Source organism: Pteropus medius, unplaced genomic scaffold (assembly GCF_902729225.1).
Source record: "Pteropus medius unplaced genomic scaffold, Ma_sr-lr_union100, whole genome shotgun sequence".
Classification (NCBI taxonomy): domain Eukaryota; kingdom Metazoa; phylum Chordata; class Mammalia; order Chiroptera; family Pteropodidae; genus Pteropus; species Pteropus medius.
In genome coordinates this window covers 10,915,974-10,931,621 of record NW_024349225.1, presented here as the reverse complement: position 1 = coordinate 10,931,621, position 15,648 = coordinate 10,915,974, and the positions used below count along the sequence as shown (strand labels likewise).

General features: G+C 49.0%; 1 protein-coding gene across 1 annotated transcript in view; it reads right to left on the bottom strand.

Moving 5' to 3' along the window:
* TNR (tenascin R) overlaps positions 1 to 15,648 on the bottom strand; it is a 63,517-nt gene that overhangs the window by 41,781 nt on the left and 6,088 nt on the right. The window contains exons 3-6 of the mRNA XM_039881420.1: positions 12,041 to 12,304; positions 8,760 to 8,875; positions 7,070 to 7,220; positions 1,843 to 2,112 (exon numbers count right to left, since the gene is read on the bottom strand). Coding sequence (XP_039737354.1) covers positions 1,843 to 2,112; positions 7,070 to 7,220; positions 8,760 to 8,875; positions 12,041 to 12,304 — 801 coding nt within the window. The remainder of the gene's footprint in view (positions 1 to 1,842; positions 2,113 to 7,069; positions 7,221 to 8,759; positions 8,876 to 12,040; positions 12,305 to 15,648) is intronic.

The window sequence follows — 15,648 nt, the reverse complement described above, 5'->3', positions numbered from 1 at the left end:
TTGTCAAGCATTCGCTTTTCATCCTGCCTCTCGAGAACTCGAGAACTCTTTCCTGCCTCTTCCAAATCCTTATCTGAGCAAAGCACAAAGAAACCACTTTCCAAACAAAAACTACTTTGAATTTGAAAAGAATGCTGGATGCACTGCTCACGGGAGACCCCGCCGCCTGGGCAGGCGATCGTGAGCGGGCTGCAGGAGGGAAGGCTGACCTTGACGTCACCGCGAAGGGACACGGTGTGAGGTCGCTCCTCACGCCAGGCCCTGAGCAGTTTCGGTTCAGCGACGTGGAGGAAGGGCAGACACACGGGCGGGAGTTAGTTCCTTCATTTTAAGGACGCGCAGTCAGTCACTGGGCTGCCGGGGTGTGTTCAGTGACGAGTCTGACCGTGGCCCCGGAGTGGGGCGCAACCCGACAGGGTCCATTTCTCTCAGAGAAGCGCCCCCCTCCGGCTGTCCCCATCTCGGGGAGAGGGCGCCGTGATGAGACTCTTGGCCTCTGCCTGTCTGACACTGGCCTACGTCAGTGGCGAATCCTGTAGCAGGACCAGGGCCCGGCCCGTCTCCCCTCTCGTGGGAGCCGCTGCCCCCTCTGCTCATTCCCCAGTGCTGCATGTCCGAACCTGAGTATCCCCCAAGCTCCGCCACAGCGGGGACCAGGTCGGCTCCACGGGGGCTGTCAGTCTGCAAGCCCGTCTGGCTCGAACACTAAGCTACATGCTCCAGGCCGGGGCATATTTCGGCCTCCATCTGTCTTACTCTTTGCCTTATTTATCAATCGATTTTAAACACGGATGGAGGATAGGGGTGCCGTTTACTGAACCTCCCTGAAGCCCCTCGGCTGACTTACTCCATCCGGAACAGGGTCTCAGGCCATATGCTCAGGTAGGACACTTAAATCAGGGACGGCCCTTCTACTGTACCATCAGAAGATGCTGGTTCTTAGATCTCACAGATACCAGCAAGTTCCTTTGATCACTGGGACGACTAAGAGTTGACATGTGACTTCCCCAGGGCAGAGAGGCCAAGACCGAGAACCCGGGTTAGACAGACGCTCTCTCTGATCACAGGCCCTGTGCACCCAGCGAGGGCTCGGGGGTGCCTGTCTTTGAATGGCCCCTGTCCTGTGTGCCCACGCGATGGCTGGCCTGATGGGTTCCGAGAGCCTCAGGGAGCAGGTCGCCGTCACGTCACTTTTCCTGACTGCTGGCACAGCTCTTTAACAGTGCTGTCAGCCTGGGCCAGAGGGGTGGGGAGTCGCGATGGGGTAGGGGGCCGCGAGGGGGCGGGGGGCTGCGATGACACGGGTTTAGCTCCGCCCGCCGTCACGGGAGCCGGGCTTCCCGTGAGCCTTCCCGGAAGTGCTCCCAGGTGGCAGAGCAAGTCGCAGCGTCTTCGGCCAAGGTCCCCTTGTGGTCCTATAGGTGGGGTTTCCCACACTTCCAAGGCAGCCATTGTGGCCGTGCCATCATCATGGATTCAGAGAATTATTACAATTTCCAGCAAATAGCAAAGGAGCATCTTGAGGAAACCACCCCTTTCCTTAACTCTCCCCAAACTGCCATTTGGGCTGGTCATCTGGATGTATAAATGTCTTCGAGATGAAGTTTTCATTTTACAAATGGGACCCCTGAGACCTCGGGGAAGAGGCTTGTATCAGGTCACAGGTCTGGCTGGTAGCACAGGTGTGCTGTCCCCTTCACTGCGATGCAGCTTCAGCAGGGGGCCCGGAACCTCCCAGTTCCTCTACAGCATCTGTGCGGACGGGGATGCTCCCTGAATGCCCCCGTCGCCATGACGACCCCAGCAGCCGGCTCGCCCCCTCCATGTGCCCCTCTGCCTCACCTGTTGTGAACTGCGTGGTCGTAGCCTTGCTCTCGTTGGTTCCGCGGACGGCGCTGACCCACACTTCGTACCGGGAGCCGGGGCGCAGGGCCTGGACGGAGTACTGGCTCAGGGGAGGCTGCAGCCTGAAGGTGGTCCTCCCGCCTTCCCCGCCCGCCAGGCCGTACTTCAGGAGGATGAAGTCGACTTTGGCGCGAGGCGGGGTCCACTCCACAAAGGCCACGGTGTCGGAGACATCTCGGACCAGGACCTGCGTGGGCCCGTCGATCACTGGATGAGAAGGACCCCATAGAAAAGAGAGTTTGAGAAATGAGCGTTTGACATTCGCCCCCTCCCTTCCTCCTGGGCAGTCAGGGGGAGGGTGGGCGTCATCCCATTCTACAGAGGCGGGAATGAGACACCGTGAGAAGGAACCTCTCGCCTGAGGACACGGAGCCTGGCCGTGGAGGAATGGTGCTGGAGCTCAGTTCCCCTGAATCTCGCTGTCACCGGGCTGTGGCTTTTCAGTGCTGCCACGTCCCAGTTTGAGCAGGGGAAGGGCGTCTCTGCCTTGGGAGGGCCGGCACTGCCCCGTCTGCAGATAGCGGGACAGAGAACTGAGAGCAGAGAACTGGCTTCCAGCGCGTGCCCTGCTGCTCGGCTCACGCCTTTTTTGAGCCCCGAGGAAAGAGCTGTGACATGATCGGCCCCATCGGAACATTCGACACTTCCGACTTGGTCGCTAACCAGGGCATCGTGAGTATCTGAAAGACGTGCCCGCTGGGCCACTCAGCCACCCAGCCAGCCTGGCTGCTAAGACGCTACCAACACCCAGCAGACGGTTGCATTTGTGACTGAAACACGCCTTCTGGGGAAATTCACTCTTCTTTAAAGCAGGACCTCGGTTTGGGAAGAGTCTCCTCTGTGGGCTTTTCCCACCTGTTCTTGCATATTCCAAACCCAGAAGGACGCTGCAGTCACACACAGTCCCTCGAGGTTGCTCTTCGGCATATGTCCCTCAATGATCCTGGCCTCTGACACTAAGCAGCCGAGGGGACACCATTGTGGGATGGCGTTACCCTAGAAAAGCGGGGTGGTTTCCTAGGGGGCCCACCGTCCATGGTTCCAGCACCCACTCGGGGTCCTGTTGGTGTTGAATTAGACCACGGTGGGGGTCGGGGAAGGTGAGAGAATGTAGAAGGGAGACAGAGAACGGGCTTAGTGAGGAGAAGAGAAAATGGTCTTCTCCACCCCTCATGCTATGTCTGCCTGGCCAACAGGCCCGTCTGTGAATTACTCGCTACCTTCTCCAAGAGCAGGCCCAGCTTCCACGTTTGCATTTATTATGTGACTACACCCCGATGGCCAGAGCTGATTGATATTAATATTCTTCAAGGATTTGGAATTAGAGCCAGAGACTCTTGTTCCCTGGTTAGTTGGATTTGGAGCGTGAGAGCTGCTGTGGCCATTCTCTATCCTATACATACATAATAGGAACGTGTGATAAGGAGGCAAAGGTGGGGTGGGGAGAGGGGAAGAGAGGTTGGGGGTGAGGGAGGGAGGTGAGGGCAGGGAGGTTGGGACTCATTGCCCGGGAGACCCAGTCAACGTGATTAGAACAGAAAGTACCCCGACCTCCGTCTATGTTCATTATGCCTGTGCAATGAAGCCTCCATAAAATCCCGCAAGGACTGGGTTTGGGGAACCAGAACATTTCCGTGTGTCACCGTACCCCATCCAAACTCCGTGAGGTCACAGGCTCCTCACCCTTTATATCTCCACATCTGGCTATAATCATATTCTTCAATATCCTGTGTAATGAATCAGTAATCTAGGGAGCGACCGGGTTGTCTGAGTTCTGTGTGCTGCTCTAGCAAATTAATTGAACCTAAAGAGGGGATCATGGGAACCTCCCATCTGTAGCAGGTCAGTCAGAGGCACAGGTGACAATCTGGACTTGCGATTGGCATGTGGTGTAGGGGGTAGTCTTGTGGGATGAGCCCTCAGCTGTGGAATCTGATGCTCTCTGGGTTGCTAGTGTCCGCATTGAGTTGAATTATAAGACATCCAGCTGGTGTCTCAGAGAATTGCTTGGTGTGGGGAACCCCCCTTGGGATTGATTGGGTGCAGAATGTTAGGAGCAAATTACACAGAGAGAGGCAGAAATGAGCGACGATGCGCAGCTTTTAGATAGAGACAGTAAGGTGATTCCGACTCTCCGTTTCCTGGGGCCCAGATGCATTTGTGCCCTGGGGTTCCAGGAGACGCTCTGTGTCCTTGCAGTAAATTTTCCACCCCGGTTTTCTAGGGTAACGCCATCCCACAATGGTGTCCCCTCGGCTGCTTAGTGCTAGTTAGGAAAGTTTTTCTTCCTTGTTACCAGGGAGTCTTGACCAAGGCTGGTTTTGTAATCAGTCCTCCTCTGTCTCCAGAATGGAGTGTCTTCCTGGGGACGGGAAGGTCTCAGTCTGACCTTGAGGCTCTTGAGCTTGCCGAGTTGGCCCTTTACCTGGGAACCCCGCCCTCTTCCTGGGCCGAGCCCAATCCTGTTCTCTATTAAGCAGCTTAGGATTTTGGGTCAAGCACCAGCCTAAGTGAAACTCACCAGACCACTTTGGTGCCGCCTTGTTTGGGGTTCAAGTCCTGTTTTTCATATTTGAGGTAATAATGCGATTTAACAGAACACATCCAGCTATTTTCGGCATGCCATATTTCGTGGTTTTAGATAACTTGGGCCTTTTGTATTTACTTTAATTTAATAATAAAATGGGAGAAATGGACTCCTGGCTACTGTATGAGCATAATGTCTGAAACATAGTAGACATTCAGCAGATTGGTGTTGAGTAATGAAATGAATGGACGATGCTTCTCTGTATCCATGAGAAAGAAGGGGAAGTATTTCAATCAACTGGAACTGCTTGAAACAAACAAAAAAAGATGTCACAGAAACTCAAATGACCATGCAAGGCTTTTGTCCTTCAACTGTTGAAATGCCCAAACTCCAGTCTCAGTGGACTCCGTGGACAGAATGTGATTGTGTAGCATGGAGAACTCCAGCTGCAGGAGGCCTTGTAATTTGCATTCCCTAAATGACCTGCCTGGAGGGGCAGGTCTGAAAGCCTGATGAGGACTCAGAGCTCCGCAGGAGGGTGTCGGTGTAGGTCAGACCTTAGCAGAAGGAAATAATTGAACGACCGTTTTCTAAAAACAGCGGGCAGGGTTGGGAGCCAACCATCTTTTCTGCAGCCTCTGTTGGATTCTGTCTTGGGTTGGCCACTAAGTTGAGATGTTTCATTACAGTCAAGGAAGTATCAGCTTGCTTTCAACTGAGGCCCTAATTTCAAAACAAACACAAGTCCTACTCAAAATGTAAACTGGAATAAATATTCTTCTTTCCATTTCTTCATGACTCTGTTTACAATGCCAAAATATTAAACTGGGATATTTCTCTTAATTGGAAAAAATTCTGCTTAGGTTTACCACAAACGTCTAGATCAGGAACTTTGAATTTTCATCTCGAGAAACTTCCAAACCAAAAATTACTGCAAATTCTGTAAAAATGTTGTTTGAGCAGGAGACCAAGGCAGGTCTGGACTCTCTTCTGATACTTTGGGAGCAAAATACCAGATGGCTGAAATGTCCTCCTCTGCCCCCTTTTGAAACGTCTTGTCCTTCTGGCCTCCTGTCTTCTACTGGTGCTTCCTTAATGTCAAGTCGCAGAAGTGACCTGGGGACCCTTAAACATTTCGTATCAGAGGAGGAGAGTCTACACCTGTTTTGAAATATCGGCTCTTTCGGTTCCGGATTGCCTCGGGGGTCAAAGCTGTGGAACTCTGGCCCCTGGCACCTGTGGAGGTTTTGTAGAGCGCTTTTCGGTTTTGTGGCCATGAAGTCTTTTCCAGAACAGATTGTGATTAGAACTCTGGGTTTAAATCCTTTTTTGGGGGGAGGGATAATACGTTCTTTTTAAAGAATGGAATCTTAAATGACTGTATAAACTATAAAACAGATAAAAATGGAGCTGCCCTGGTTGCAGGCCGTGACGGGCACGGGAGCGGGGGCATTAGAGGCCTGATGTCCACTTCCCTTTGCCTTCAGTGCTCTGACGGAGCACAGCCCAATACCATGACAGTTTTAAACCAACGCTTTCCAGACTGAGCGCGAGCCTCGGCACCTGATGCTGTTTCGTTTGGATCCAACGAGCAAAGTGTGAATCACTAATCCAAAGACATCTCATTACAGAGTGCTGTGGTTCTCTTTTCCGGCCAGCTCGGCCTTCGTCCTGGGCTCATGGCTGGCTTTCTTAGGTGTCGGTTTCTGTTTACGAAAAATAAAGCTGTGCCAAAAGTTGCTTAACCTTCAAGGCTCAGTTTTCCCATCCGTGAGAACCAAAGTGATACCAGACGCTATTTATACTTTTGCAAAATTCTTGGTGAGAGCACACCCATATGCACTGTAACTGCTAATTTACAGCACTGAAGTTGAACAGCCTCTGTTAGCCCAGAAAACAATAAGGCAAAATACGACCCAGTTAAAGAATCGAAGCTAGAAATGCGATGGTCTTGCATGAGATGAACTGTGGGGATGAAATAATAATCAACTTAGGTCATCACCTTGAGCAGTGACCCAACTCATACTTACTGGTTTTGAACGGCCAGTTTCCTATGCTCTCACTTCCAAGTGTGTTCTCTGTCTTCTCTGTGTGTGTGTGTGTGTGTGTGTGTGTGTGTGTGTGTGTGTCTGTGCATGCCAGGTATGGAGCACTCACTCTTAGCAACACAGTGCTAATCGCTTCCTGCATTTTATCTGATTTAATCTTTATCTCAATCCAATGAGAAGGGCATTATTGTTCATCACTATAAAGTGAATTAAGGCTTGGGAAGGGTTAGATGATTTCGTCCAAACCTCACAGTAGGTAAGAGTGAGTCAGCTCTTGCTGGTCCCGAAGCTCAAGATACGAGGGACTGACAAAGGAGGCCTCTTGATGAGTGAGGTCAAAAGAAATACACTGGAAATCTAAATGAAGAATTTTCCCCATAGGATTCTCTCCCAGATTTCTGTGCTTAAGGAGAAGCAATGAGGGAGAAGTTCAGCTGAGCATCTGGTAGAGAAGCTGCATCTCCAGGTACCGAAATCGCTCCCAGCTCTGGAGAGATCCTAGCACTCCTTTGTCCCTCTGCTTCTCGTTCTTCCTCCTGAGTGACCTAACGCTAGGCTAGCCGCAGGGAGAGAGGCTGGAGGCACTCACCGGTGGAGACGCTGGCTGAGGTCGGGGGGCTCCGGGCTGGCTCTTTCAGAGCCACCACATTGACAGTGTATTCCTCCCCCGGTTTTAGTCCTGTCTGGTTGAAGGACGTAACATCACTGGGGAGCTGGGCGATGACCCCTCCTTCATTGTTCTGCAGGGCGGGGGGAGGGGGAAGCAGAGAAAGCAAAGGAGAAAATCAACAGGAGGGAAAGGTGTTCCGCTGTTTGCAAACCGCGAATTAAACATGGGACCGTTCCTGTTCCCTCCATGCTGACGGCTGAGTGTCTGGGGCCAGGGACAACTCCCATCAGGCTCAGGAAGAAGGCCACCACTCTCTGAGGGTTTGGCAGATGGAGAAAACCAATTTTCAAGAACATTTCTTTGGCCTCTCCTGAGTCTATTGAGTTTTCCAATAAAAATTAGGCATCAGGTGACATAAACTGGCTCTTGCCAAAGATGAAATGTTTGATGGTTATGGTTAATATCTGTCAGATTTTTTGGCATTTATCATGATGAGCATGTCCTTGGCTATTTAGAAGAGGTGTGTGTGTGTATGTAGATAGCTCTGTGTATACACATAATCTTTTCCAAACTAAGACATTCCATATTTTTTAATCGAACCAGAGCTATTGTTTTGTTATGTCTGGAGTTTCTCACAGTGTTATGCTGGGTGCAAATTTGTCAATGTCTTATTTCCTTTTCACCCAGATGAGTTAGGAGAGTGGACACCCAGGTTATTGATTTAAGCCTGCCACCAACTAGCTGTCTGATGTCATTTAAGTTTGCTGAGTCTTAGTCTCTATAAACTACATGAACTGGATGTAAAATGAAGGATCATACTCTGTGAACTTGAGGGTCCTTGGGAGCTCCAACAGTCCATGCCTCTAAGAATGGTAAAATCGTAGTCTTGTTAGCAAAAACTGTGTCATGTATCATTAAGTCTGATGAATGACTGAAGAAATGCTCTTTGATATTGAAAGATGAAGACAGAGAGAAGGAATATGATTAAACATTATACCCCCATGAGTGATATAGTTAGGGAGAGCATCAGTAGGGTCAACAAATCCTGGAAAACCAGAACTAGTCAGGCACCTGTGGCAACCTGGAAACATAAGTTTTAGGATTAATACTACTTTAAAGAATAGAAAGGAATGTCAGGATACTTTTAAACTCAAAGATCGATAATATACTTTGTAGAAAAAAATTCTCAATTAATAGGTTAGGAAAGGTGTTTCTGTGTCACCCTTCTACCTTTCGAGACTGAAGCTATGCAGGCTGACCTTCGGTGCATCTGTCTGCAGCATGAAGCTGTGGGCTGACCGTGGGACCGGTTCAGTTTGGCAATTCTTATGTCCTAAAGAGAAGCCCCAGCTTTGTGAAGGTCTGATTATCAGACTTGCTAAAAATCACAGCTTGCTACACCTCAGAGCTCTCTGAGTGGAGAGCTGGGGCTGGTGGCTGCTTCCCACATCCTCCTGTCATCTAAGGCCAGCATGCTCATCTCGGGGTGCTCACCACACTCTTGTGAAAGAAACGTTCCATAGCCTAGACACCCACAAAATGCCCCTTTGTGTCCTTGATGGTGGAGAGAGAGATTCTGGATAGCACCTTCCTAGTTGCCCCTGATTCCACGCTGAGGGTATGAATATTCCAAATAAGGCTGTTTAGCAGCCTGACAGGTGGGCATCACCTTTGGGATGAAGCTGATCTCCCACCCGTCGAAGGAGAAGGAGAAGGGCTCCCACTGAACCTCCACGGTGGTCTCCGTGATGGTCTTGAACCGTAGGCCTCGAGGCGTAGAGAGATCTGGAACACAGCAAAGGCGGGTGACCATGTCATGGCTGTCCTTGGCAGGGACAGAAAGCATCACCTGGGGCATTGGCTGGGTGCTCTCCCTCCATGCCAGGGGTGTGCTGGGCTACCCCCATCTTACCACAAGCATGGCGGGTCCCAGGCACAGGGTCGGCCCCCTCGAATGCGACCCAGGCGCAAAATGTTGGTGGAAAACATGCGTAAACGTAACAAAACACAATCTAGAAACGCTGTTTCATGCTTTTCGCCACATAATAGGTTAATATTAAAATGCAAAAGTCACACTTGCCTTACTAACGTGGTAAATCTTGGCATTTAACGTAATGCCTTTTCCGGAAAACCTGAATGCTGTTTTTGGAGGCTTTAGGATTTCTGAGAGGCGATATAATGGCTAGGGTCGGTGTTCCCATTTCAAACTCAGGAAAAGGGAGGCACAAGCCCACTTCAGAATAAAGACTGGGATGCTTTTCTGGGTCCTCTGATGTGCAGTAAGAGTGTTGTGTTTAGCTCAAACCACCAAGTCTTGGACGACCTAGAATTTCCATTTCACGTCCGCGGCCAAGCAGAGGCATACCCCAGGGACGAGAGCGAATGCTGGGTTCCTGCTCGCGTCCCACATCTCCTTTCCTCCATTCGTCCATTGTTATTGCTCTCTTCTCTCCCGCACTCACCTTCGCCTCCTCTGTTTTATTTTCCTCCTCTCTTAATCTCCCTCTTTTTTTCCACGCACACACGCACACACGCACCCACACACACGCACAGGCGTAGTGAGGTGGAGGTACGTGCTCTCACGTGGTCTGATTATCAGCCCTGAAACACGTCAGCGTCACGCGCACACTCACAGCCGCACGCACACACGCGCACGCACAGGCGTAGTGAGGTGGAGGTATGCGTGCTCTAACACGGTCCGATTACCAGCCCTGAAACACGCCCGTGTGGCTTTTCTCAGCTCTCCGGGGAGCCTGCACCCGTGTCAGCTGTGCGTCTCACGAGATGTTCCCCTTGGAACACAGACAGATGTTCCCCCTTCCTCGTGGACGCTCCCTCGTGCTTCTTGGCTGAAAGGCAGGGCTGATTCGGAGCCCACTTGAAGGTGTGTCAGGTGAGCTTACGTGACTTTGTCCTTGTCACCTGGGAGTGTGCCTGAAGGGATGCCCTGAATTGGCATAAGAAACGACACAGGACATGGAAACCTGCACGTGGATCAGAGAGAGGACGCTCAGGAGTCGGGCCTGGCACTCGCCGTGCTGACTCATCCCGGAGCACAGCACGGTGGGGAAAGCCGCAGGTGGTGACCTCCCTCTCAGGTATTTAAAACTAGTTCTCAGGCCCCAGAGGAATTAAAAAACAAAAAAGGTCAAATGTAAACAGATAATTATAGGCAAATTAACAGAGTCAGCATTCATAGGAAGAATCCAACATGATAACGGGATATTTGTCACCTGAAAAGACAAGATGACTTTTTAAATCCTGTTCCCTCTTCCTGTCCCTATGCTTGCATCTTTCAAAGCTCCGTTCAAGTTTTGGGGCCTCTGTGAAGCCCCCAAGCCAATTCTTCCTACTCTGACTTCCCCCTTTCCTGAATTTTCATGGCATTTGTCACCCAAATATTATTTTGTCATTTGAGACCTACATAAAACAGGCTCCGTATTTGGTGATAAGTCCCATTTACTGACCTGGGAGACTTATGTTTCATGGTCCCTTCTTGTCCTGGTTCCTTGCTACTACTAAAATCTCTGTGTGATAGGATTAAAATAAATGTTTGGTTTTCGTGCTCCGTTCCTGGTACACAGCTCCTAAAACCCTTGGAATCTCTGGAGTAATGAGTATCTTTTGTATGATTGTGAAATAACTGGTGGCCGGGCCCCCTAGGTCGTCTCCAGAACAACCAAGCTGTGATCAGCGGTTCTGCCCAGAGAGGTTATGGCAGCTCTGCGCCCCTCCCCCACACCTTGCCCTGTGCATCTCCCCCATCTGGCCGTGGCTGAGCTGCATCCTCTAAAACAAGCCTGTGATAGTAAACAAGGCACTTTCCTGAGTTCTGTGAGTTGTTTGAATGAATCGTCGAATCTAAGGAAGGATTGTGGGAACCCCTTGAATTTATAGCCAGTGGGGTCAGAAGTATTGGTGACAACCTTGGGACTCGTGACTGGCACCTCAAGGGGAGGCAGCCCTGTGAGACGGAGCCTAGACCTGTGGGATCTGACGCTGTCTCCAGGTAGAGAGTGTCAGAGTTGAACTGAATTATAGGATACCCAGCTGGTGTCCCAGAGGTGGAGAAGAGGTGTTGGGAAAGATGATGTAAGAATTCAGAGGCGTATAAAGGAAAAAAAAAAACAACAGAAAAAAACCAGTGCCTTCCTAGTCTACTCCTTAATATAATTGATGCTACCAGTTGGTAGATAATCTTTTAAAATTTCTCTATGCTTAAACGAACATACAATATTTAGATATAGATGTATTGGAGTTTTCCCTCTGTTTTAAGTAAAAGAGAAAACATCCATTTCTTATGGAGAGAGGGTTAGCTCGCTCTCTGTCCCTGGCTCAGTCTCTCTTTCTCTCTTTTTTCTCCCCATTGACTTTTTCTAAACTACGTTCTAGAGCCTCGACTTCTCTAACCAAAGGGGACTATCGAGATTTTTTGCTAAACAAAAGACTATCAAGAAATTACACCATCTCTCTTTGAGGAGAAGTGGGCGTGGTCAGTGGCGGTCTCAAGTAAGGTCCCCCCCACCCCCTGCTCCACCCTTTACCATCTGTAACATACCGTTTAGCACTTTTGTATTATATGTCCTATTTCATTTCTCCGGTTTTGAATCTCAAACTAGATTTAAAGTCTGTATAATTCTGACACTTTTCTTGACTTCTAATCAGATGCGAGCTTATAACAAGTCGGAACTTGATGATTAAAGTACGTTTTGTCCTTTGGTTCTATAATTAATAGGAGCTGGCTGAACTCGGAAACTGTCTTAATCGAAAGAGCCTTTTTACTGGTGTCCCTTCCTGAGTGGGTCATGTCAGAAGCCCGTCCCCTCAAGAGCAGTGATTATTGCAGGCATCCCCGAAGAATTAAGAAAAGACATTACGTACTATCATGAATGCCCATGATCTCATGTAGGAGAAAAGGAAAATGGAACAGGATGGGGAAATGGTACGTACGGGTGGCCACCTTGGCAGTGATGGGAAGGCTGAGGATGTTGCTAATGATAGCGTAGACGCTGATGGTGTAGGTGAGACCTGGCTCCAGCTCCGTGATGGTGACACCACTCCAATCTCCAGGCACCCGCTGCTGGAGCTGGAGGCCCCCTGGGGCCGTCGGCTGGTAAGAGATCACATATTCTGTCACTGCCATCGGCCCGTCCCATTCCAGCTCAATGGACCTGTCGCTGATACCAGCCACTCGCAAGTCCTCTGGAGGGGCAGCTACCGGGAGGCAATACACAGATAGCATGAGCTCAGGGGACTGCCTTCTGCGTCCCGATGCAAACTTCCTTCCTCACATCTCACCCCACGTGCCCTGTCTGTACATTCTGCCCGGCTCAGTGGCCGTGGGCGGTTTGTAACTCCCTTTGTGGGCAGGTTCTCTCTCTCTGCTTAGCTCTCCCATCTCCACAGGGCTGAGAGTCAGCGCTGTGATGGGGCCCCCTCCTACTGGCTCGTGAAAGTTGACTGTCAAGTGTTCAGGCATTTTGCAAGACAGCTGTTAAATACAGCCATTACGGAAGATTAAGTTTTATAAACTTACAATTTGGTAAATTATATTAAACACAAAGGTGGTAAGTACTCAAAACTCATCACTTTATTTATGCCCTTAAGATAATTTACGTGTGCTGTGTCTCTCTGGTGGAAAGGCTATATAACTGTGTTCTACTGCGTAGCTATGGCCAACCCCACCTTTAGTGATATCACGTCGGTAGTTTGCAATTGGCCACAGAGGGAGTATTTACACCGCGGACATTAGCCAACGTTACAAAGCAGGGCTTTATTTTTTTCCCTCGGGGAGCTAGATGTTAGCTATTTGGCAGCATACCACTGGGCAACATTTTGGGAAGTTTAATAAGTTATTGTCACGAGATTAACCTGGGAACCAATATTTGATTTTGCAAATAGAAATAAAGGCTTATTCCTGGTTATTGTGTAAAATGTGAGAAGCCAAAACAGTGAGTCCCGGATAGCATGGGCTGCTCAAGACATTCGGTAATCCTTTATTTTTATCATTTTCTCTGGTAAAAAAGGACTGTTTAAGTTTTGAAAGAAAGGTAACTTGTGTTAAATTAATTTTTCTTAGCCTTGATCTTGGGGATAATGATAAAGAAGCATTCTCGAGGGCTTTGCTTTTCTCTCTTGTTCTATTTTTCAAATGCTATTCAAAGAATCGCCAAAGATTAAACCTCATTGAAATAGCCTTTCATGTACGGTTCTCTTGGGAAGTGAAGATTCACCAGAAGTGTGGTATTAAATTGAACCTTTAAGACCAATTAGGAGACTAACTCCAGTGTGCCTATAATGGGGCCTGCCCATAGAGCAAATCAAAGATCGGGCCAATATTTCAATAGTCATAATTAACTTACAAATTTACATGTAGTGGAGGCTTCAGTTAGTTTAAGAGTTGTCTTTAGTTTTGAATTTCTCCTGGGAGAATTTTTGCTCTTTCTCCTTTACAAGAGTGTAGGACAGAGCCAGCTGCGGTGGCTGCACAGGACCAGTGAGCAGAGGGTGCCTGAGCTCTCCGCTGTGTTCACACGTGCCCCTCAACTCCTCAGCAGCAGCAGGAATGGGGAGCCCAGACTCATAGGAAGGAATTCAGGGCCATATATTTGCAATATCGGGCATTTGCTTTGATTGCTTTTGCCCCATACCGTTCATTGGGTAAAACAGTCTAGATGGCAGGGCTTCCTCTGATTGAAGAGAGTACACGTTGGCCAAAAGAAAAAAATTAAAACCTTATTTTTTAATTTATAAAACTAAATAAATGTAAATAAAATGTAAATAAACGTTCAAATGATTATTTTAAGATTACGTAATTTCTAATTCTGACATCATTAACACTTTGAATGCACCAAGAATTTGGGAACAGCCTGTAAAAATGCACGCAGAATAGAACCTGTCAGCATTGTGCATGATCGTAGCGAGCGTTTATTACGCACCGGGCACAATGCTAAACACTCTTACACGTGCTGTCTCGTTTCATCCTCTCACCAACACCGTGGGATCGGTTTTATCACTCCCCCTGTTTCGTAGATGAGGAAACTGCTTTGCACGGTCAGCAAACACAGCTGATCGGGTTCGAATGCGGGCGGAATGAGTCTAGGACCCCTTATCCAGTAAACACCGCCACTTCACATTTGCATAGCATTGCACGGTCCATCAGACATGTTCGGACTCAGCATCTAACTAGAATTAAAAAAAAATCCATCGATAGCAGAGCAGCCCTGTGAGGTAGACGGGGTAGACGTGACGACCCCAATTTACAGATGGGGAAACGGAGACCCAGGTTAAGGGACTTGCTGAAAGTCAGAGAATTGGGTCACAGCAGAACTGATCCTCAAACCCAGATCCTCTCCGTGGAGTGTTGTTCTTCCCCTTAGAGTCTGTAGCCGGGTTATGGACTGTGCTTTCTATCCCGTGCACATGGCCCTCACAAGGAAACCGGGTTAGAGAGGACTTCAGCTTCTCTTTCAGGAAGTGAATTCCAGACTGGTGCTTATCCTCGAGGTGAGACACTTCTTTTTAGAAAAGTCCTCTAGGTCTGCTGCCTCTAGGCACACCGATTTCAGGTTTCCTATGCGGGACTTCTGCTGTCATAGTGACAGAAATGGCCGTTCCAAATTTCAAGTCACCAACAACTCTTGGAGTATTTGGGACAGGTCAGTATTCCTTTTTGGTTTCTTCTTCCAGAAAATAAAGCTAATAATGCCAGTAGAGAATGAGCCAAGCCAAGTATTGGGGGATTTTAAAGTAAAAAAGAGGTACGGAAGGATTTTTCATTCTGACAACTTAACTTGGCAAATTTTTATCTTGAGCCCTGAGGCTGGTGGTGAACCTTGCCTTCACCTCCGGTAAGAAAGCCACCGTGTCGTTCATGGCAGAGGTACTCTTGAGAGTGGCAGCTCACGGAAGTGGCCGTCACACTGTCACTTGCCCTGTAACTTAGCAGCAGCTGTGTACATTGGGTGGCAGTAATCCTTGTAAAATAAAAGGATATCGAACTATAAAGCAAACTGCAGAAGAGCCACATGCCTTGATTCAGTGAATATTGGGTGGGCGCACAGTAATTTTAGTCTTACTTTCTGGAGTGCCCACTGTGAAACGTGGGGAAGAGGAGGTAGTTAAAAAGGAATAAATGGTGGCTTGAGGAATTGGAGTTACTTATCTCCAAAACGGCCATGCTGTTTACTCTGTAGATTTGCAGGACTTTTGCACATATGTGGTGAGAACCGTTAGGATTCATTCCATGAAGATTCTTGCTCCGAGGAGCGAGAGACGTCAGGTGCCAAAGGCTGTGCTGGCTGCGGCGTTGGCAGAGGCAGAGGCTGACGTCGGCCGAGCCCCACAGGTCCGACTGAAGTCCAGCGAGCGGCTTTCTGGATTGTTTCAAGCCCCAGCTCTGGTGGTTCTTCCATCCTGGTGCCTCATTGGGAATTTTGCCAGCCCACTGGCCTGTTCCTGCACTAAGCTCCCTCCCCAGGGGTAGGTGAGGACAAATGGTTTAACGTGCTTTTCTTCTCACGCCCAACATCTAATTTTTCTTACATCATTTAACGGGG